Genomic DNA, 22,790 nt, shown 5'->3' with positions numbered 1-22,790 from the left:
TGTTTCCAAGATGGCAGAGGTCTGGAGCACACTGGAGGAGCTCTGGACACCTCCCAGGGGAGGTGCAGGTCAGGGGAGTGGTCACTCCCCTTTCCTTTGTCCAGTTTCGCGCCAGAGCAGGGGCTAAGGGGTCCCCTGAACCGGTGTAGACTGGCTTATTCAGAATTGGGCACATCTGTGCCAATGAAAGCATTTCCAGAGGCTGGGGGAGGCTACTCCGCCTCCGGCCTTCACACCATTTTCCAAAGGGAGAGGGTGTAACACCCTCTCTCAGAGGAAGTCCTTTGTTCTGCCATCCTGGGACAAGCCTGGCTTGACCCCAGGAGGGCAGAAACCTGTCTGAGGGGTTGGCAGCAGCTGCAGTGAAACCCCAGGAAAGGCAGTTTGGCAGTACCAGGGTCTGTGCTACAGACCACTGGGATCATGGGATTGTGCCAACCATGCCAGGATGGCATAGAGGGGGCAATTCCATGATCATAGACATGTTACATGGCCATATTCGGAGTTACCATTGTGAAGCTACATATAGGTAGTGACCTATATGTAGTGCACGCGTGTAATGGTGTCCCCGCACTCACAAAGTCCGGGGAATTGGCCCTGAACAATGTGGGGGCACCTTGGCTAGTGCCAGGGTGCCCTCACACTAAGTAACTTTGCACCTAACCTTTACCAGGTAAAGGTTAGACATATAGGTGACTTATAAGTTACTTAAGTGCAGTGTAAAATGGCTGTGAAATAACGTGGACGTTATTTCACTCAAGCTGCAGTGGCAGGCCTGTGTAAGAATTGTCAGAGCTCCCTATGGGTGGCAAAAGAAATGCTGCAGCCCATAGGGATCTCCTGGAACCCCAATACCCTGGGTACCTCAGTACCAAATACTAGGGAATTATAAGGGTGTTCCAGTAAGCCAATGTAAATTGGTGAAATTGGTCACTAGCCTGTTAGTGACAATTTGAAAGAAATGAGAGAGCATAACCACTGAGGTTCTGATTAGCAGAGCCTCAGTGAGACAGTTAGGCACCACACAGGGAACACATACATATAGGCCACAAACTTATGAGCACTGGGGTCCTGACTAGCAGGGTCCCAGTGACACATAACAAACATACTGAAAACATAGGGTTTTCACTATGAGCACTGGGCCCTGGCTGGCAGGATCCCAGTGAGACAGTGAAAACACCCTGACATACACTCACAAACAGGCCTAAAGTGGGGGTAGCAAGGCTAGAAAGAGGCTACTTTCTCAAAGTAGTGAAATCGGCTACCTAGTGCATGCCATTCTCCCATGATTGAGGAAGATGTGACATGAAATGAGATGCAGGGGGCATGGAGACATGGATGGTGGGCCTCTGCTGAGGTGTGGTGGTTTTAGCTCAGTGATTGGTTCACTTTAACTAGAGCTCAGAGGCAGGAGGGAGCGCTCAGAGGCAGTAATGTTTTGCTAAGAAGGGATGTGTGTGTATTCCCCATGATATGAAAAGGCACTTTTTAACAATTTTATTAAGCATTCCTGAATTATGCAATATTAAGACCATTATATGACAGAGATTCACATATAAAGGTGAAGTACATCAGTGACAGGAGGAGTGGTGGAACATAGTGACACTAGGGATAATGAGTGATGGCTCGTATCAAGGGGGTTTCAGTCATGCCTACGTGATGCAACCTGAGAAGGGCAGAGTTGATGCCAGGGAGGGTTCTTTTGGGAGGGCAAAGGATACGACTCACAAGTGATGATGAATGTATTGATCATGCTTATTGATGTTCAACATGCTGAAATGCACCTCCTATAATGTCTTAATGCTGTAAACAAATACAAAAGCCAATAAAAACCCATACATAAAAAAACATCAGTGACAGGAGAACGTCCCAGGTCATTCTTGAGACAATGGAGGTTGTATGTATCAGTGTATTTCATGACGCACTCATGTGGCGGTTAGAGGGATTTTTTAAACATAATGACTGCGCACAAGTAACAATCCGTGCAGACTCACTGATATGTAAAATAAACATTTCTAGTGAATCCGTCCAGGCCCCCCACCTGTCCGACATGAAAAGTGCACACAACATGTATAAACTGCCTCCTGTTCCAGGCTCTGCTATGACATTCCACAGACCTATGTCAAGACTAACCTGAAAGTCCATAACTGCTGCTCCAACCAGTGTTTTAAACATGCACTGCACTTCACTTCCAAACAAAAAACTGTGTTTGCGTTGGAGGAAGTCACTGTGTGCGCGTGCTCACAGGTTACAGAAAACAATGGTTGGGAAACACGCTTGCTCATTAAATACCTGCAGCCACGAGGAAATTAGGTAAAGGGCGGAAGACAAACAAAACAAGCACAGCGCAAGAGCTGTGCAGCCAAAAAATATAATTAAAAAGTTCCTCAAAAGCAGATCTAAATAGGACTTGGGCCTCGGGACACTGATACGAGCAAACACATGAGGAACAAGCATTGGTAAATGCAGGAAATATGCTACAGCCAATAGAAATGGAGGAAACAATTGTTGCAAGCACAGGAAGCAATGAAAAGCAAGGGGGCGGGCTATAAGCCCCTTTTAAGATCTATATTAATAATAGATTTCACAAGCACAGCACTAGCACTTTGCAGGCGAAACCTAGAAAGTGGATCCACCAGCTTTTGAAGGATGCTTTCTCGGTAGTCTATCTAGCAGGAGCCAACAACTGTGCAGATCATCAGTTGACACACCCAGGCTGGGAATGAGCGAAGTAGAGGCATGAGCTTTGAACATGGGGGAATAGGCCATGATTATGATGGGATGATCATGTCCCCTCCTGATGTCCCTATAAAACATTGTGACTTTGTGACTGCCATGAACAGCCAAAATTGCCTCCAGCTAGCCATCCAAACCATCCAGAAAATCAAATAAATAAATTGACTGATATCTTCATGACCACACTCGTCATGTTCTATAATGTCAGGAATGACCTGATCTCATCATCAGAAGGTTGTCTCCTTCAAGACAATCAAATTGTGATCCTGCAATGGCGATGCAAGCGTACAACTGGCCCATGTGGGCCATCAAGGGATTGTGAAAACAAAAAAAGACCGCAAAGAAGTATGATTCCTACTTTTGGATGACCTTGTGGAGAGCACAGTAAAAGAATGCTCACTCAGCCAAGCATTGAGCAGGTCAGAGCCCTTGCCACCCATTTTCACTGAAAAAATCCTGAGTTCTCCTTGGTTCTGAGTGAATGCTGATTCTGGGATTTTCCTTGATGGGTGGCACACACTGATTATCCTGAATGATTATTCAACATACCCAGTTGTCCAGGAGAGATGTCCAGGTTACCGGAAAAAGGGATACCAAAACTTGAAAAAATAATTGCCAGCCCTCATCCTCTCTAATGGATTGAGAACAGACAAAGGGCCACCACTCCAGGGACAAGTGGCTCATTACTCAAACCAGTCTCACGTGAAAAATGTAAAAGTGACAACTCGATGCCCAGAGAAATAGAAAGTCAGAAAGGGTTATGCGGACCCTCATGAAAGCAGAACAAATTGCACTGGCAGAACATCGATGGAGCTATCTACTCATTCTTGATGGTTTACTTGCTGATGCCTCACTCCATAATGGAACAAGCTCCAAGTCAACTGCATATGGGGAAAACTGTGGTGGACATTATTCCCCACCATCAAGCTGGACACCAACCCCAGCAGACGATGATGCCATCATGGTTAGGAGAATCAAAGGCAAAGAAGGAAGCCTGTCGAAGACACAGGGCCAGACACCCTGGGCCTCATTTACAAGAAAGTGGCACATCAGCTCTGATCCGCCACTTTTCTTGTGTCGCCCTGAGCCCCACTAATGACGCCACAGGAGCACTATTTACTATACAGTGCTCCATTGCACAAAAGTGTCCACAACAACTCAGAAATTCTGACGCTGTTGTTGCGCTAACCCTTAACATTGCTGGGCTGCGTCAAAATTCTGACGCTAGTCCAGCAATGTTAAGGGGACCCATAGCGCTCAGCACAGCCTCACATTTAATGCCCTGATGATAGTCAAGGGGCGTCATTCGAGAAACAGGTTCCGAATTCCTGATGAAAGGGCTCTGTGGAGAGCCACCCTTGTTGAGGAGCTATGGTGACGGAGAGATGAGGACTAGGGGAAGTGGCAAGAAACGTGTCTTTCACAGGTTATACCTCCCCAAAGCATAGCCTTCTGGGAGGGGAGGAGGATCCTATGTGGGCAACCAGTTTGGGGGTCCCCAGGACGCAGCGATCACCTGAATCTTATGTCACAGGACAACGCCCCCTGACTGACAGTGTTCAGACACCTGATGCAGCTGGGCCAGTGAGGAAGTGAGTGAATTGGGCCTAAACAGTGAGGTCAGTGCATGTCAGATGTGATCTGATCACCACAGGCACCATTTCCAAGTGAATGCCGCCCCCTCCTCTTAGAGTTACAAAGACCATGAGACCAAGAGATCGCTTGAAACTATGGCCAGTCTACGCTGGACTGGTGTTGTTGTTTGTTGATAATGTTTTGGAGGAATGTAATGTTGATGGTACTAATGTGCAGTACCATGGGTCAGGCCATTTCAGACCCTTGGATCTGAGTCCTTTTATTCAGTCAGGGGTGGTATCATCTATGAGATGAAAACTGCCTGAAGCTCAAAAAATGTGTTCTTAGCGTGTGAGCCACACAGTGTGTTCCTTTCAGAACCACAATGCAACAAAACAACAGCATCCTTTATTCAGACTTCTCTTCAGACCTCAGCACAAGCTACACACCTCTGAGGAGTGTTGGGCCAGCTGCACACCAAATCCACACCAGTACAGGGGCACTGCAGCACCCCAAAGCTGTTCCATTCCACAGGAGAATAGTGGGCCACGTGGACATGCAGCTACACCTACACTCATGAATCTCCATTCACTATTCAAATCTCTAGGAGTCACACACATTCCATATTTTAAATCTCATTCACAGATAAATGCTGGGCAGCAGTACACAGTACACTGTATTTTTTCTGCACACGCCTCTTGACCTTCCTTACCCTTAACCTTTTTGGGTCACAACTGGCAAACAGGTCTCCTTTGGTCCTCCACACATTCAGCCTCTGTCCCACACATTTCCCTCGTGAAAATGACTGGAACCTTAAGCTATCAGTTCTCTAATCAGTGTTGAAACTATGTGCAATTATTTTATGTGGTCCACCACCATCTTTAATTATTTCATTAAGTGATCTAAAGATGTGTATCCGTACAGGCTTTGTGGAGATTGTATTGTTAGCTACACAACAGAATACATAACTGAGAAGTATAATGTTTCATTAACCTCTGTTATGAATGAGTTAGCAAGACTAGCCAGTAAACAAGCATTAAATACGTGTATGTCACCTCATGATGAAGATTTGGAAACTCATGTAGGTTTAAGGATTCAACTGTTGCCCATGGAGGGATTCCACCAGAAATTGAGATGGGGCTGTCTCTGCAGCTGGGGGAAGGTAGGGTGGGAGGGCTGGAGTCAGCCCCTTCCCTATATAGCCCACAAGAACAGGGGTGTATGTGGACAGGCACCCCGGCCAGCGGTGTGACCATGATGCAATAGCTGTAAAGAAATGTCTCGTTATCTTATTTCAGAAATGAAAAATTACGATCATATACCCCCAAACCATACCGACATGCGACTGATGACGCTGAGACACTGATGTTTATTGTTTGAATATGTATTGGCACCAAAAAATTATAAATAAAGGCAGTTAAATAAAGGATTGAATGGAGACTTCAGAAGACACACAAGGAAGTCTCTGAGACTTGGAGAAGGAATTGGTACCTGGAAGGAGTGGTCAGTGACCTGGGCAGAGGTTTGAGGATTCAAATGAGGCTTCTAGTGACTGAAGAGGATGCTACAGACTGGAGACAGATTTCTTATGACTAGGAGCAGATTTGAGGATTACTATGAGGTTTTTGAGAACTGGAAGAGGCCTCTTCTGATTGGAGTGAACTTAATAAAGAATGAGGTCTGAATATGGCTTTATTAACATTTTAATGATGTTTGGAAGCACTGAAGGAATGTTTTGAAGAGTGGCATCGTAGTAAGGAAATTTTGAATGAGTTTTTGCACAACTCTGAATTGAGGAAAACCAGAGAGGACTTCTCCAGAACCTGCTTGCATATTCTGTATGTTATGGGTACTTTCTGAGAATTTCAGGTAAGTTTTAAAGATAAGAAATATGTTTTGTGAGGACAGCAGTATATTTCTATAGCAATTATTTGTGGACTCAAATTAGCTTTCTGGCGACTCACAGATATTTCTTAAAATTTAGGAGGGTTTGCTGACGATGCAAGGGAGTTGTCCAAGGAATTACGTTTTCAGGGAATGAAAGGTGTTTTCTGAGGACTTGTGGGTTTTTCTGAGGATGCAAAGTGATTTTATGAGGTTCTGAAAGTTTCCTAACACATTGCGTGAGATAAGAAGTGACATTTACACACTGCAGAAGCAAGACCTGCTCCTTGCACGCTGAGAGGAGAATAATAAACCGGCCTTACCTGCTCAGGGTGCTTCTGACATCCTGCAAAACAGAGAAACAAAGACAGTGAAATCAGTTTCCACAGATGTTACAGTTATGGGAGTATTTTTAGGAATGAAACACTTCTATCTATGGTTATAAAACAGTGACTGGGGTCACATGACACAGCACATTCTGTGGCCTCTCATGACTAAGCACAGAATGTGATATTCTCAATGAAGTCACACGCCATGGCAGAAACTGATATTCTGAATGCTAATGACATAGCACAGTGTCATTCTGAATGGAGTCACAAAACAGCACACTGATATTCTGAATGGGGTCACTTGACACATTGTATGATGCACTCAACAGGGTCACACGCAAACGGTCATCATATAGGGATTGTCAGGGGTCACAGCTGTGACTTCTGGCTTGTCCCTTCAGACCCCTGGCACTGCTTGTGCGACCCCTGGCTTCAGAGGTAGCAAACTCAGTGCCAAGAAGACAGAGGGTGCTCGCCCTCACGGGAGTCGTGCTCCACCTTTGTTTTATGCCATTTTTTAAAAACACTAATAGTGAATAATAGCTTGTTATTCACTATCAGTGTATTAATAACAAGAGGGCACCAGGATCTAGAATGAGAACTTGACTGGCAGATGTTGTCAGTAAAACTTGTTTTAAAATGCATGCAGTGTGCATGCTTGTGGGTGAGAGTGTGTTTGTGTGCAAGAGAGTGTGTGTATGTGACTGTGTGTCTCTGTCTTTGAGCTTGAGTTTATGTAAGCAAGAGTGAGTGAGACTGAGGTGGATGAACACCTCCCCCCCCTGCACCAAGCCCGCCACCACCCGAGCCCACAAGAAGAGATCTGGCCCACTACAGTTCAGGTGTTACATCACCACTTTCAAAGATCCGGTCACCAGCCTAACACAGGTGGTGTCTGAAATGGCCATTTTTCTGTGTTGTGTAATACTAACCATGCAGTGACTACAGGACTTTGGTGATGTCAATTATTGTAAAGTCTTCAGGATTAAAGTCTTGTGACACAACTTCCCAGGGACATTTAGGGTAAAAAATCGTAAGATGTCACTTCCTGTGATTTCACTAAAGTTAAAGAGGGTGTGATGTCACTTCCGCTACCCCTGGCGTTTGGTGGATCAACATTTTTGGTCACATGACACAGTAGTGAGTAATATGAATGAGTTCACACAACACAGTCTGATAGTGTAAAAAAATCACATGACACAATCTGTGATATTGTGAATGGGGTCACATGACACTGCATTGTCCGTTATATTGTAATCTGTGTCACCTGACTCAGCACATGGCAAATTTCACATAATACTACAATTCATGAGTGATTTCCACCCATAAAGCAGTCAGTTTACAAGACCTAAAGGTGATATCATGCACACTGACAGCACAGCTAGGGCGGCAAATGGGAACTGGTCTATACCCATGAACACTCTGTATTTTACGCTTTGAATACAGGTATTTGGACCTCTTCAGTGATGTGAACCTTCTTAATGGACTCCCATCCACTATAACACCGCCCCCGATATACCTCTGTAAAAGAAAATGTTGTCCCGAGATGTTCATTTTTGATTTGTGTTTTTGAATCTTTAGAGAAGTAATTTAGCTTGGGTAGACATTGCTGATGCATTGATGCCCCTTCATTTACTCCTGTGCTTAAAGAGATAAAAAGGAAATGTCGACGTCAGGAAAGATTCTAGAGAATTAATTATGCTCCAGAGAAAAATAGCAAATACAAACATCTTATTCAGGAATATAAAAAAACAGGTAATCATGGAAAAATCTAGATACTTCTCAGAGAAGATTCAGATTGCCTTAAATTCTCCTTGAGAATTGTTTTCCACAGACTGGTTGCCCTCCTCTCTTCCGGCGGGGCAGACTTCGTTTTTTACTCAATATCGCTGTGACAGCCTTGCTGGTTTTAAAAAAAATAAAGTTGAGGCAGTTTACTCTGAGCTCAACAACTGCAAGTGGGATGATGCACCCTGTGTATCAGATGCTCTATTCGACCCCTCTTAACATCTTTCTGGTTTTCCACTAATAACTCCGGAGCGTCTGCCTGAACTCCTCTGTCTAACCAAATCAGGGCCCCCCAGTGACCCTCACCCTGCAAGGGTGTTCACAAGATAGCCCATGCCATCGCCCCTTCACTAACTATCATGTTTAATAACATCTTGGAAAATTGCATTTTTCCCACTGAGGGGAAGCAAGCTTCCATACTCCCTCTACTCAAGAAATCCACCCTAGACCTTCAGAAAGACAAAAACTACTCACCTATTTTTTTAGTCCTACTGTTAGCCAAAGTTCTGGAGAGGTATTGAAATATTTCTCTGTCAGAATATTTGGACCAGAATGATATCTTGGATGCTACTCAATTCAGTTTCCGAGAAACCCACAGTACAGAGTCAGCCATGTTGGCTGTCACTGAGGAGGTTTGGGATATTCTTGATAAGGGGCTGAGGTGGTCCTTTTGGACCTGTCCACAGCTTTCGACACAGTGAGACATGCAATCTTAAATCACAAGCTAGAGGAGACTGGCTTCTGTGGTGCTGCCGTGGACCTGCTCTGCTCATTCCTGGAGGACAGGGTACAAACAGTCTCGATGGGTGATTTTACATCCAAGCACTTCTCACTTCCCCGCGCTGTTCCACAGGGATGTTAGTTGAGCCCTACATTGTTTAATGCCTATGTGACATCTCTGCTGAACTTGATAAGACCACTTGGATTTAACATACCTTCTTATGCAGATGATACTCAGGTCATGGTACCCATATTTAATGATGTTGAAGAGGTGGCTCTTTGGTTTAAGAGCTCTATGTCTGCTATAGTTCCCTGAAGAGCTCACACTGCCTGACGCTTAGCTCGGAAAAGACCGAAGAGCTCCTAATCAGTCGGGCACGTCTTTCTGAAACTCCACATGGTCGCTACAATCTCTCCCCCCCCCCATTCCTATGCCTAAGGTGCGGAATCTGGGTTCCTATTTGACTTTCATCCGTCTTTCTCACAACAGGCGAATCATCCAACGTCATCTTGCTTCTTTATCATCAAAACGATAAAAAGATCCTTCCTTTCATACCCCAAGAGATGCAGAAAACAGTAGTCACCTCTCTGCTGTACTCTAAGTTGGACTACTGTAATGCTCTATTCGCAGGACCCAGGTAAGTGTCCTAAATAAACTTCGAAGACTTCAAAATGCGGCTGTTCGCATCTTAATGAACCTCAGAAAATGTGACTCAGTCTCCAAAGCGAGAGCAGAACTTCACTGACTCCCTATTAATAAAAGAGTAGCTTCCAAAACTCCATGCATTGAACATAAAACCCTCTACTTTTCGGGCCCCATCCCACTAAAGACTGAATTTCATGGTATACCCCTCACTTAAACCTTCGTTCCACTACTGCTAGGAAACTCACCATTCCTAAAATTCGGAAAGCCTCGTGGGGGCGGCAGGAGTTTCTCCCACATGACCCTCCGTCTTTGCAACCAGATGCCTTGTCATCTCAGAAATCAGCCCATCCTCCTGAGTTTCAGGAAACAGCTGAAAACCTGGCTTTTCTGTCTGTCATATTCCTTTGCTAGCTGCATATCCCTCCTGACTGGTGGCAGAGCCGAGACGCCCTCGGGCATTTGTGTGCGTCATACATACCATAATCAAAATCAAACCACTTGCCAGTCATGCACAGTTAGGGTTCCCACCTGGCCGGCTTTCAACCAGAGCCATCGGTAGCTGTCCAATCCAGTACAAAAGTAAGCAAAATCACCCAAAGCTCATCTTTAAATACTTCAAATACCTCAAATAGCATGCAAATATAAATAAAAAGTATTTTTTGATGTGTGACAATCCTTGACTAATAATTAAAGTAAACAAAACTGCAAAAGTCATGTTGCAAATATATATGATTTTGTTTGCAGGCCTATCATGTCCAGGCCTTTGCAGACTCTTCAAACGACAAAAAATGGCCAGTTCTCCGGGAACGGGGGCAATCCTACACTTAAACTTAAATTCTTCATAACAAGACGCCGGCATCCAAGATAAAGCACTGGATTGGATCAGGTCCTTCCTCACCAGAGGAACACAGAGTGTCAGACTACCGCCGTTCACATCAGTACCCAAAGACACATTCTGCAGAGTGCCCCAAAGATCTTCACTCAGCCCGCTTTTCAACATCTGCGTGGCCCCACTGGCCAAGATCATCAAGCAACACGGGCTAAACATACTACGCCGACGACACCCAACAAATCCTCTCCCTGTCAGAGGACTCTGCAAAGCCTAAGAGAAATTCCCACAACGGGATGAGAGCAGTCGCTGCCTGGATGGAGGCCAGCTGCCTCAAACCTAACATGGAAAAGACAGAGATCCTTGTAATTGGCTTCACCCCTTCAGCCACAAATGATTCCTGGTGGCCTCCTGCTCTGGGAAATGCCCCTGCCCCCATGGACCACGCATGCAACTTGGGCTCCTCTCTCTCCATGACCTGCCAAGTCAATGCCGTCTTTTTGTCACGCTTTCACACCCTCCGACTCCTGTGGAAGATTTTCAAGTGGATTCCCTCTGACACGAGAAAGACAGTCACCCACACACTCGCACCAGCAAACTGGACTACGGCAACGTACTCTATGCCGACATCAACAAGAAAATACAATCAAGCCTACAAAGAGTCCAGAATACAGCAACCAGACTTATCCTGGACATCCCCTGACACAGCCACATCTCCTCCCACCATAGAGACCTACATTGGCTCTCAGTCAACAAGCGCATCACATACAAACTCCTGATCCACACCTACACGGCACTGAACAACAGGACTGGCATACCTCGACCACCGCCTCGCCTTCTACGTACCCATTAGACATCGCCGCTCCTCCCAGCTCGCCCTCGCAGCCGTCCCTAAGATCCGAGAAAGTACAGCAGGACGAAGATCCTTCTCCTAACTGGCAGCCCGGACATGGAACACACTACCACTCAAGCTCAGGCTGTCCACATCACTGAAGCGGTTCAGGAAGGACCTCAAGAGCTGGCTCTTCGACTGAGCAGCACGCCCACAAACATCGCCTTGAGACCCTAAGGGTGATTAGACGCGCTTTACAAATCTTTGATTGATTGATTGAGATGGCAGTATGTGAATGTTTGTGTCAGCCCGCTGAGCTGCCGTTTTGTAACTCGTGCAATGTAGCAAGTAAATAGGTCAGGGCATGGACGGTGCACTTAATACATTTGGTGGCATATTTGTAAGAAAGTGACACATCGGTCCCAATGCGCCACTTTTCGTGCATCGCCCCAGCCCCGCCTAAAGGCACCATGGTTGTACCGTATTAGAAAATGTTTGACAATACTGTGGTGGTTTGCTGCACTAGCGTAAAACATGTTGACGTTAGTGCAGAAAAGCGCAGAGAGCCCATTGATTGAAACTGGTGCCTCATTTTAGAAATGACAGAAAAAATAGCACAGTGAAATCTTGTAAATTTCACTGTGCCCTTTTTTCGGGCCTCCCGGCGTCTGAACACCCCATCTGCATACATTATGCCTGGTGCTGGCATAAGGTGGTGCAAGGGAGTTGCAAAATGGAGCATTGTAAGCATTTCACCACTTTGTGAATACGACGCAGGCGAAAACCCGCCTTAGCGTAAAAAAAAATACTCTTTTGCAGCATAATGTGGTGCTAAGGGCTTGTAAATATGCCCCTTGATGTTTAAACTCAGCGTACATGGGACTCGGAAAAGCTTTAGGGATCTTGTCTCACATGAATACACCATAGTTATAAGAGAGCACATTTATACAATTATTTAACATTCCCACAAAGAAACAAACTACAGTAGTTTATAATTTATATTGTTTCACTCACCTGTAACAATAATGCCACAAACTGACTGACGCGCTGCGCGTGATCATGTAAGTCACAAAGGAAGCCTCAAAAACCATTATACTTATTTTTTTTATTGCACATGTTAGCTTGAATGCTGACCATGATGACTATGAAATTGTCAAAGTGAGCATTGAATTCAGGGTGTCAGCTGAACACTGCAGGATGATGTCAGTCAGACTGTGACATCCATCAACAGAAACAAACTTATTATCAGACAGTGACCACAGATTATTAAAAGTCGGTGTAGGAGGCTGGCTTGGCTTATAGTGGGCACCTTGTGGTACTTACACCTTGTGCCAGGTCCAGTTATCCCTTATTAGTAGATTAGAGGCGTCCTAGCAGCTTAGACTGATAGAGGTAGCTATAGCAGAGCAGCTTAGGCTGAACTAGGAGACATACAAAGCTCCTACTATACCACTTGTATAACTTAGCACTATATCATAGGAAACAACAATACTCCGAGTTACTAAAAATAAAAGTACTTTATTTTAGTGACAATATGCCAAAAGTATCTCAGAGGATATACTCCCTTAGGAGGTAAGTAATATACACAAAATATACACACACAAACCAAAATCAGGTAAGTAACAGTTAGAATAGTAGTGCAAACACTGTAGAACACAATAGAATGCAATAGGAGACAATAGGTCTAGGGGCAACACAAACCATATACTCCAAAAGTGGAATGCGAACCACGAATGGACCCCAGGCCTAGTGTAGTGTGTAGAGGGTCACTGGGAGTGTAAGAAAACACTTAGGGCCAGATGTAGGTACAAAACAATTAGCGACTCGCAATTTGCGAGCATGTGCGACTCGCAATTTGCGTGTCGCTAACTGGAATGCAGATACAATTTGCGGCGACAAATTGCGACTCGCACCCGGAGTCGCACCACAGATAGCGAGTCCGATATTTGCGAGGTCGCTTTTTGCGACCGCGCAAAAAACGGACTCGCATTTTGCGAGTGGGTGTCGCAAATTGCGATTTTCCTGAAAATTGATTGCAGGTGCTGCAGAACACTCCAGAAACCACTCCAGAACACTCTGGAAACACTTCCTGGCACATGATGATGACATCACAGCCAGGAAGTTTACAAATACACCTGGGAGGAGGGAGGACCACATCCTTTTTAACTGCTGCACAGCTAACAGAGCAACAGCACCCATGACTGACACTCCCAGAAAGAGAAAACTGAAATTTGCTGAGAAGGAGCTGGAGGTGCTCACAGAGGAATGCTGTTAGCACCATGATGAGCTATTTGGGAAGGCAGCCCTCAATGTGCCAGACTCTGACAAAAAAATAATTTGGCAGGAAATTCAGGAGAAGGTGAACTCCCTGGGGGTCAGCCACAGGAGTGTCGATGAGATAAAGAAGAGGTGGTATGACCTCCGCTCCCGGACCAAGGAGAGGGTGGCAGAAAGGCTCCGGGAGATGAGAGGCACAGGAGCGGGACCATCTTCCATACCACCACCCACACCCCAGGAGGAAAGGGTGGAGGAGACCCTGGAGCCGGAGTCTGTAACAGGATTCGGAGAACTAGACCCCTCTGAGCCCAGAACATCAACCGGTGAGTACCATGTGATATGCCTGTACCCCCATCAATGCCATACCCCCACCCACCATGTACACAGGGGCATGCACAACCAAGATAGCTCCATTTCAGAGTTGCAGATACGAACATGATGCATTATGGGCAATGTAGTCAAGTAGGCAGTTAATAGGCAAATGTTTATTAGGAAGTGTGCAACAGATAGTAGACACTGACAGTGTTTTCCCCATGTCCCACAGGTCTCCCACAAGACCCCACCACCAGCCACAGCAGCCAGGTGCCACTGGTCAGCCAGCCCCATGAGGAGACAACAGGAACAGCCACCACTCCCACCTGCACCACCAACACCATCCCCTATATGGCAACACCCGCTGCAACAGTGGTTTCGGAGCCTGCACCAGCAACAACCAGGAGTGCCACAGCACATATCACAGGGCATCCACCGCTGCGCAGGCGACGCAGGATGAGGAGAGCAGGGCTGCAGGCAGAGTCAGGGCGTCCGTCCACCACTCTGACAGAGGCACAACTGCTATGTGGTCAGCGCCTGCAGAATCAAATGTTAGGGCGGATTAGTGGGGTTCTGCACCTCTTTGTAAGGAGCAATGAAAACAGCATGCAGCAGCTTCATGCACAACTGGACGTAATAGGCAACAACACTGGTGACCTAGCCCTGTCCATGTGTGAACTGGTGGCTGGACTGCTTACACAGAGCGAGGGTGCGCAGCGCAGGGACCGCCAGCTGCTCCAAAGGCTGGACAGGATGGCCTCCTCTATTTGCAGACTGGCAGTGAACACTACTGGGCTGTCAAGGAGAACAGTCGGCCTCCAGGTGGAAATGGGCCACTTTGCGGGTGATGTGGCAAGGGGCCTGGGCCGGATCACCCATGTGATAGACCTCATGGAGGCACGGCAGGTGTCCAGGGGTACAGGGGACACCCCACAAGACAGCGAGGAGGGCTCCACTGTCAGCAGTGTCTCTGCTGGTGACACCAGGGTGCTCCGGAGTGGGAGTACGAGGCAGAGCACTGCTGAGCAACGTGGTACCAGCCAGGCTGGCAGAGGCCGCCGTAGGCTATAAACTAAACACTGTCCCTGATGTTGGGGCACATGATGGCAATGTGCCCCATGCCAGGTGGGCTTTTTTAAGTCCCTGAACAGTTTTTCATTGTAAATAGTTCGGTTTTTGCGCATATTAAATAATTTTTTTGTTCCACTTAACAAATGGAGTGTTTGTTCAATTGGTGAGTATGGTAGAAGTTGGCACGTACCTTCCAAAGTATTGTGTTGCAATGTGTTCCGGTCTCAGTCTGCCTTGATTTGCGATGCTCCTATTCCCATGATGGCGATGTGGTTGCTCTTGCTCTTCATCCTCAGAATCTGGGTCTGCAGGGGTGAGAGGTAGCCTGCGTCAGGTGGCAATGTTGTGCAGGATGGCGCATGCTACAACTATTTTGAATGCCGTTATGGGGGTATACTGGAGGGCACCTCCACTTCGGTGAAGGCATCTGAACCGTGCTTTCAGCAATCAAAATGTTCTTTCTATCAGGTTCCTGGTCCTCTTATGTGCACTGTTGTATCGCCTCTCACATTAATTGCTGGGTGTTAAGTACGGAGTCAGAATCCATGGCCGTAAGGCATATGCACTGTCACCTGTTGGGCACAAAAAGTACACTGTTAGAAAGTCCTGGTTGGTGTGCTCATTGATCTGTGTGCATGTCTACAAGGTGTATGCAGCTCTACCTAGGAGGTATCCGTCTCCAAACTCCCCATGTTCCAGGCGTTGGTGTATCCCACTGTGCCTAAAAATGTAGGAGTCATGAGTACTGCCTGGAAATTTAGCTACAATGTCAGTAATGACATAATGGACGTCACAAACAACCTGAATATTGAGTGAGTTGGTACACTTTCTATTGCAGAACAGATATTCCAGGTTTGCAGGAGGGCATATTTGAATATGTGTCCCATCTACACACCCTATGACATGGGGGAAGTTGGCAATCCGGTAAAAGTCCAACTTGGTGCTGTTGATTTCTGCCTCATTCCTGGTAGGTATATGTATTGGGACATGTGTGTGAGTAAGGCATCTAGGAAAGCCCTGAGGAACCTTGATAGTGCACTTTGGGATACCCCACCTGCCACAGCAATGACCCCCTGATTGCTCCCCGAGGCCAAGAGGTGCAGTGAGCATTGCACTTGCACACGCGTAGGGATGGCGCAGCCGCGCACAGTCTGGCGTTGTAGCTGTGGATTGAGTAATTCTATTAAATCTAGTATAGCTGCGCTGCTGAGTCTATATTTATCATATATCTCCTCCTCGGTTTGCTGGAAGAGTGTCTGCCTTGTTCTGTAAATCTTCTCCTGTCTGTGGCTCCTCCTCCTCCTCTGCTGGGCTGCGTGGGCTCTCCTCCTCACTGCTATCAGGTATATCTCCGCCATCTTGAGTAACCCAGATGCCTTCTGGGTCCCCTTTTATACTTTGGTAATGGTTACCACCTGCTCTGAGTTAGTGGTAAATGGGACATGCAAACTGGGCTTTTTGCGACTAGTCGCAATTTGCGAGTTGCTATTGCATATGGTTTGCGACTCGCAAATTGCGACTTCCTGTTTGCGGGTCGCAAATTTTGCGAGTCGGTATCGGCTCGCATCGCTTTTTGCGAGTCGGAAATGGGATTTTTGCATCCCATTTCCGATTTTGCTGAGTCGCAAATAGCGATTCAGGCCATTTGCGACTCGCAAACGTTTGCTACATCTGGCCCTAAGGGTGTCCAAGATACCCCACCCCAAGACCCTGAAAAGTAGGAGTAAAGTTACCCTACTACCCCCAGAAAGACAGTAAAGTCGAGATAGGGGATTCTGCAAAGACAACAACTGACTGCAAAGCACTGAAGATGGATTCCTGGACTTGAGGACCTGTAAAGGAAGGGAACCAAGTCCAAAAGTCACAGAAGTGTCCAGGGGGGCAGGAGCCACTAAACCCCGGATGAAGGTGCAAAAGGGCTGCCTCCGGGTGGAAGAAGCTGAAGATTCTGCAACAACGGAAGGTGCCAGGAACTTCTCCTTTGCTCAGAAGATGTCCCACGAAGTGCTGGAAGACACACTGAGTTGTTTCCACGCAGAAAGATCGCAAACAAGCGTTGCTAGCTGCAAGAGTCATGGTTGAGGTTTTTGGGTGCTGCCAGGACCCAGGAAGGACCAGGAGGTCGCCCCTTGGAGGAGGAGACAGAGGGGGCGCTCAGCAATACAGAGAGCACACGCAGAAGCAAGCAGCACCCGCAGAAGCACCTGAACAGGCACTTAGAAGATCTGAGGATGGCGGTCGACTCAGCACAACAAAAAGTGAGTCCCACGAAGTCGGAGTCCAACTCAGCGAGTTGGGCAATAAAGGACAGAGTGCTGGGGACCTGGGCTAGGCAGTGCACAAAGGAATCCTTGCAAGAGTGCACTGAAGCCCTAGCAGCTGCAGTTCACGCAGTACACAGGATTACTGTCTGGCGTGGGGAGGCAAGGACTTACCTCCACCAAACTTGGACAGAAGGACCACTGGACTGTGCGGGACACTTGGATCCAGCTCCTGTGTTCCAGAGACCACGCTCGTCGAGATGAGAGGGGACTCAGAGGACCGGTGAAGCAGAAGTTTTGTGCCTGCTGTAGCAGGGGGAAGACTCCGTCAACCCACGGGAGATTTCCTCGGGATTTCCAGTGCATGGCGAAGGCAGACAGCCCTCAGAGCATGCACCACCAGGAAGCAGTTGAGAAAGCCGGCAGGATTAGGCGCTAAAATGTTGCTGGTAGTCTTCTTGCTACTTTGTTGCAGTTATGAAGGCGTCCTGGAGTAGTCAACGGTCGATCCTTGACAGAAGTCGAAGAGAGAAGTGCAGAGGAACTCTGGTGAGCTCTTGCATTTGGAATCTGAAGAGAAACCCCCAGGAGAGACCCTAAAAAGCCCTCCGAGGAGGATTGGCTACAGAGAGAGGTAAGCACCTATTAGGAGGGCTCTCTGATGTCATCTGCTGGCACTGGCACTCAGAGCTGTCCATTGTGCCCTCACACCTCTGCATCCAAGATGGCAGAGGTCTGGGACACACTAGAGGAGCTCTGGGCACCTCCCCTGAGGAGGTGCAGATCAGGGGAGTGGTCACTCCCCTTTCCTTTGTCCAGTTTCACGCCAGAGCAGGGCTGGGGGATCCCTGAACCGGTGTAGACTGGTTTATGCAGAGATGGGCACCATCTGTGCCCTTCAAAGCATTTCCAGAGGCTGGGGGAGGCTACTCCTCCCCAGCCCTTAACACCTATTTCCAAAGGGAGAGGGTGTAACACCCTCTCTCAGAGGAAATCCTTTGTTCTGCCTTCCTGGGACTGGGCTGCCCAGACCCCAGGAGGGCAGAAACCTGTCTGAGGGTTGGCAGCTGCTGCAGCTGCCTGGAAAACCCCAGAGAGCTAGTTTGGCAGTACCCGGGCTCTATGCTGGAGGCCCCGGGGATGCATGGCATTATCCCCCCAATACTAGATTAGTATTAGTTCCATTATCCTAGACATGTTACATGGCCATGTTCGGAGTTACCATTGTGACGCTTCATATAGGTATTGACCTGTATGTAGTGCACGTGTGTAATAGTGTCCGCACACTCACAAAGTCTGAGGAAATTGCCCTGAACGATGTGGGGGCACCTTGGCTAGTGCCAGAGTGCCCTCACACTTAGTAACTTTGCACCTAACCTTCACCAGGTGAGGGTTAGACATATAGGTGACTTATAAGTTACTTAAGTGCAGTGTAAAATGCTGTGAAATAACGTGGACGTTATTTCACTCAGGCTGCAGTGGCAGGCCTGTGTAAGAATTGTCTGAGCTCCCTATGGGTGGCAAAAGCAATGCTGCAGCCGATAGGGTTCTCATGGAACCCCAATACCCTGGGTACCTAGGTGCCATATACTAGGGAATTATAAGGGTGTTCCGGTGTGCCAATGAGAATTGGTAAAATTAGTCACTAGCCTGCAGTTACAATTTTAAAAGCAGAGAGAGCATAAACACTGAGGTTCTGGTTAGCAGAGCCTCAGTGATACAGTTAGGCACCACACAGGGAACACATACAGGGCATACTTTATGATCAATGGGGTCCTGGCTAGCAGAATTCAAGTGACACAGGCAAAAACAAACATACACACAAGTAAAAATGGGGGTAACATGCCAGGCAAGATGGTACTTTCCTACAGTCGGTCAGTCTCTGTATAACTTACTGTATTTCACCTTCACTCTTATTCCGAACGTATGCCTTGCTTTTCAACTAAGGGGCATATTTACAAGAAAGTGGCGCATCGGTCCTGATGCGCCACTTTTCTTGCGCACCCCTACCGCCGCCTAACGACACCACGGTTGCACCATATTTACAATACTGCACACCACTGCGGTCGTTAGGCCAAAACCGTCAACATTTTTTACTCTACTGTGGCGCTTTGCTACAGTAGCATCTAAAATGTTGACGCTAGTGCAGCAAAGAACAGAGACGCCCATTGATTTCAATGGGTGCATCATTTTAACACCTGCCTGAATTAGGCGTTAAAAATGATGGAAAAAATGGCACAGTGAAATCTTGTAAATTTCACTGTGCCATTTTGTGTGCCTCCCTGCACTGGAACGTCCCCCTTGCATACATTATGCCTGACGCAGGCTTATTGTGGCGCATGGGGCTGCAAAGTGGTGCAAATGCAAGCATTGCACCACTTTGTAAATATGGCGCAGCAGAAAAGCCACTTTAGCGCCGCCTTAGCACTAAAATAATGATGCTATGGCAGCGCTAAGGTGGTGCAAGGGACTTGTAAATATTCCCCAAAGCATACAAACATTCAGCGTCTTAGCTCTTTGTAAGTTTTATTCAGTAAAATGCAAAAACATATTCTTTGATGTAATTTACAAACATCCAAGATGCTTTAAATCTAATCTCTGATTCTCCGACTGATCAGATTTTCTTTGGCAGCAGAAGAACAAGCACTGCACCATGTTTAGTTGTTTTCACCATTAAGGATTGTACAAAGTGGAGCTTAAAACACACAGAAGTTAAAAAATAGGTCCAAAGATTTCAGATCTCGCCACAGTGCCAGCATACCATTCAGCACACTATTGCACTGACGTCACACAGTCATTATGTTTTTACCTTGCTCTAATTACTTTTTTTGTTTTTACACCGCCTAGTGTCTCGGACTCACCGACTCCGAGTGCCACTGCCCCTGCTGCCTTTCAGTAAGGTCGTGTTGTCTCCCCCACTCCCTCGTGCGCACAAAAGGGAGGAAGAGAGCAAACAACAGAAATAGCCAATCACTGCACGGCTTCTTAAGAAAGACATGCAGTGATTGGCCTGTGCTCAATGGACCTGAATCTCACCGCCCCGCGCTGCATCTTGTGTGGGCCAATCCAGATGCTGCTCTCTTATTGTTGTGTTACAAAAACAACATGAGAGCAGCACCAGGATTGGCTTGGTTAGGCAAACCCAGCGCTCATTAGGAGACCGGGAGGGGGGCTGCGGGTGTGATCCCTCCCTCACTAAGTTGAGCAGTTTGTGGCAGAGGCCTCTAGTGCGCATGTCAGGCTGGTCACTGAAAGGCAGCCGACCAACCTGACTGGCGCATTGAGCGTGTGTCGACGCTAATAACCCAGGTGAGTAGTACCAGTGCCTGCTGACGTCAATTATAAGCTCCACCGTCACCAAGGTCTGCTTCCTCACTCATCCTGTTGCAGCCTCGGCCACGGTTGAAAAAAAGCAATGCTGAGGCCCTCCAAAAAAACACATTTATTTATTTGCAATAATATGGGCAGAAGCTAAGTCGGGACTCTACTGGGGCTACAAGGAAGCAACAGAAATGGGAGGGCAATGCCCTTCTGTTGTTTTAGTTACATACAGTATCTCACCTTCAGGAGTTCCCTTCCCGACTCCTCGCACTTCTTTTCTATCTCCATTATCAGGACATTGAGAGAGGTGATTTGATTGGTCAGTTTGTTGATATTTGCATTTTCTACCATAGTCATTTTCTTCTCCATCTCCTCTAGTTTTTCTCGCAGTGTTTGCTTATTTTCTTTCAGGAGCTGCTGCAGTTTTTCAAACTCAAATTCAATTTTGTTCTTTTCAGTTCTTAGCTTGTTCTGTCAAAAACAAAGAAAAGCTGGTTAGACATTAAAAAGCTTCCTACAAGCTGTCCTTAAAGTGGGAGTCAGGGGAAGGCTTGAAAAATCAGAACTCCAGCAAGCTTTTCCTAATTTCTGAACCGCAGCCTCTTACTACCTTCCCTTCTACCGTCTTCTGTGCTTCTCACATTCCTGCGTTCCCTCTTCCCTCAGACACCTGAGGAACTGTAGAGAGGTCACAAATTGTGAACCTGCAGAGACGCCTGATCCATGGAGAGAGTGCAATGAAGAGAAACCACTGCAGGCAGAAACAGTCAAATACCTAAAGACAGGCTGAGTGGAGAGACTGGCTGAAGTCAAGTGTGAGTCGATGTGACTGACAGGTCAGAATGTAAAAGAGGTGGGGCCAGGAAGTTCCAGCACTTGGGATGGAAGGCACGAGATTTGGGGAGTGTGAGCTGCCCCTGTCCTGCCAAGACACTGGATGTGTTCACCCATTTCGCTGAGGGGGTATCCTACTATGGCCTTCATTCAGAGTGCTGGGGAATCACTGATGTGGTAATTTCAAGTTCAGAATTATGAAGAAATTATGGCCCTCATGGCAGCGGAGCCTGCCGCCAAACTCTTTCTGCTTTCGAGCCGCCTGTGCAGCCTGAACACCGCTGGACCAATTAAGAGTTCACAGCAGGGCCGGCGGGAATAACCAGCGGCCCGACGCCCCCATTCCACCAGCTTTCCATGGCGGTGCAAACCGCCACAGAAAAGCTTGGCTGTATGGGGACTCGTAATCCCCAGGGCTGCGCTGCAAGCAGCGCTGCCCTGGCGGATTACAACCACTGGGACTACCAGGCTGCCGACAGCCTGGCGGTGTCGGTGGACCGACTCTGGTGCCTCCGCCACGATTGTAATATGGCAGTCCCTCTGCCAGCCTGTTGGCGGTGGGACCACCACCACGAGTCTGGTGGTCATGAGACCACCTGACCCGTAATGAGGGCCTATGTATTTTCTGCCATTGAATGTAGTAGGATACCTGTAGCGATGATCACAGTGAGACACAAGACAGTAAAAAGGTAAAAGACTGTTGTGGTGGTCATTCTGACCTCGGCAGTAAAAGGCGCCTACCGCCGGTCAGAAATCCTCCATAATTCCACCGCGGTCGCGGTAATCCGCCACGGTCATTCTGACCCGCAGCAGCCAAACCTCCGAAAATCCGACAGCCACAACAGACCGCCAGACCAGCGGTCGGCGGAAAAGTGGAGGTGACCAAACCTCCACCGTCACGCCAACAGAAATACGCCCATGCCTTTACGACCCACGAATCCACGCGGCGGTCTTTCAAACGCGGTTTTCCATTGGCGGTACACACCGCCGCGGTCAGAATACACCCAAACGAACAAAACTCAGCCACATTGGACGATTTGAATTCCACACACCTGATACACATACACACACCACTCCCACACACACAATACAATATAAAACACACACCCACATCACCCACAAACCCCTTCGACCAAAATCCAAAAAGAAGCACTGAGAGACACAGCAGCGATCACAGAACACCATCACACAGAGGCACACTACACCATCACCCACACAATATCCACACACAAAACAACACACACCACCACACTCAACACACTTAACTACACATACTCCACCCCACACATCATACACACTACTCCATGGCACCCCAAAGACACCCCCGCTTCTCAGACGAAGAACTCAGGGTCATGGTGGAGGAAATCGTTCGGGT

At 47.4% G+C, this 22,790-nt stretch overlaps 1 protein-coding gene across 1 annotated transcript in view; it reads right to left on the bottom strand.

Annotated features, from left to right (window-relative positions):
* Positions 1-22,790, bottom strand: part of LOC138301816 (E3 ubiquitin-protein ligase TRIM39-like) — a 126,063-nt gene that overhangs the window by 26,932 nt on the left and 76,341 nt on the right. The window contains exon 3 of the mRNA XM_069242315.1: positions 20,822-21,052. Coding sequence (XP_069098416.1) covers positions 20,822-21,052 — 231 coding nt within the window. The remainder of the gene's footprint in view (positions 1-20,821; positions 21,053-22,790) is intronic.

The sequence above is a fragment of the Pleurodeles waltl genome, chromosome 6, assembly GCF_031143425.1.
Source record: "Pleurodeles waltl isolate 20211129_DDA chromosome 6, aPleWal1.hap1.20221129, whole genome shotgun sequence".
Taxonomy (NCBI): domain Eukaryota; kingdom Metazoa; phylum Chordata; class Amphibia; order Caudata; family Salamandridae; genus Pleurodeles; species Pleurodeles waltl.
The sequence above is the reverse complement of the archived record's forward strand: the minus strand, read 5'-3'. Positions and strand labels throughout refer to the sequence as shown.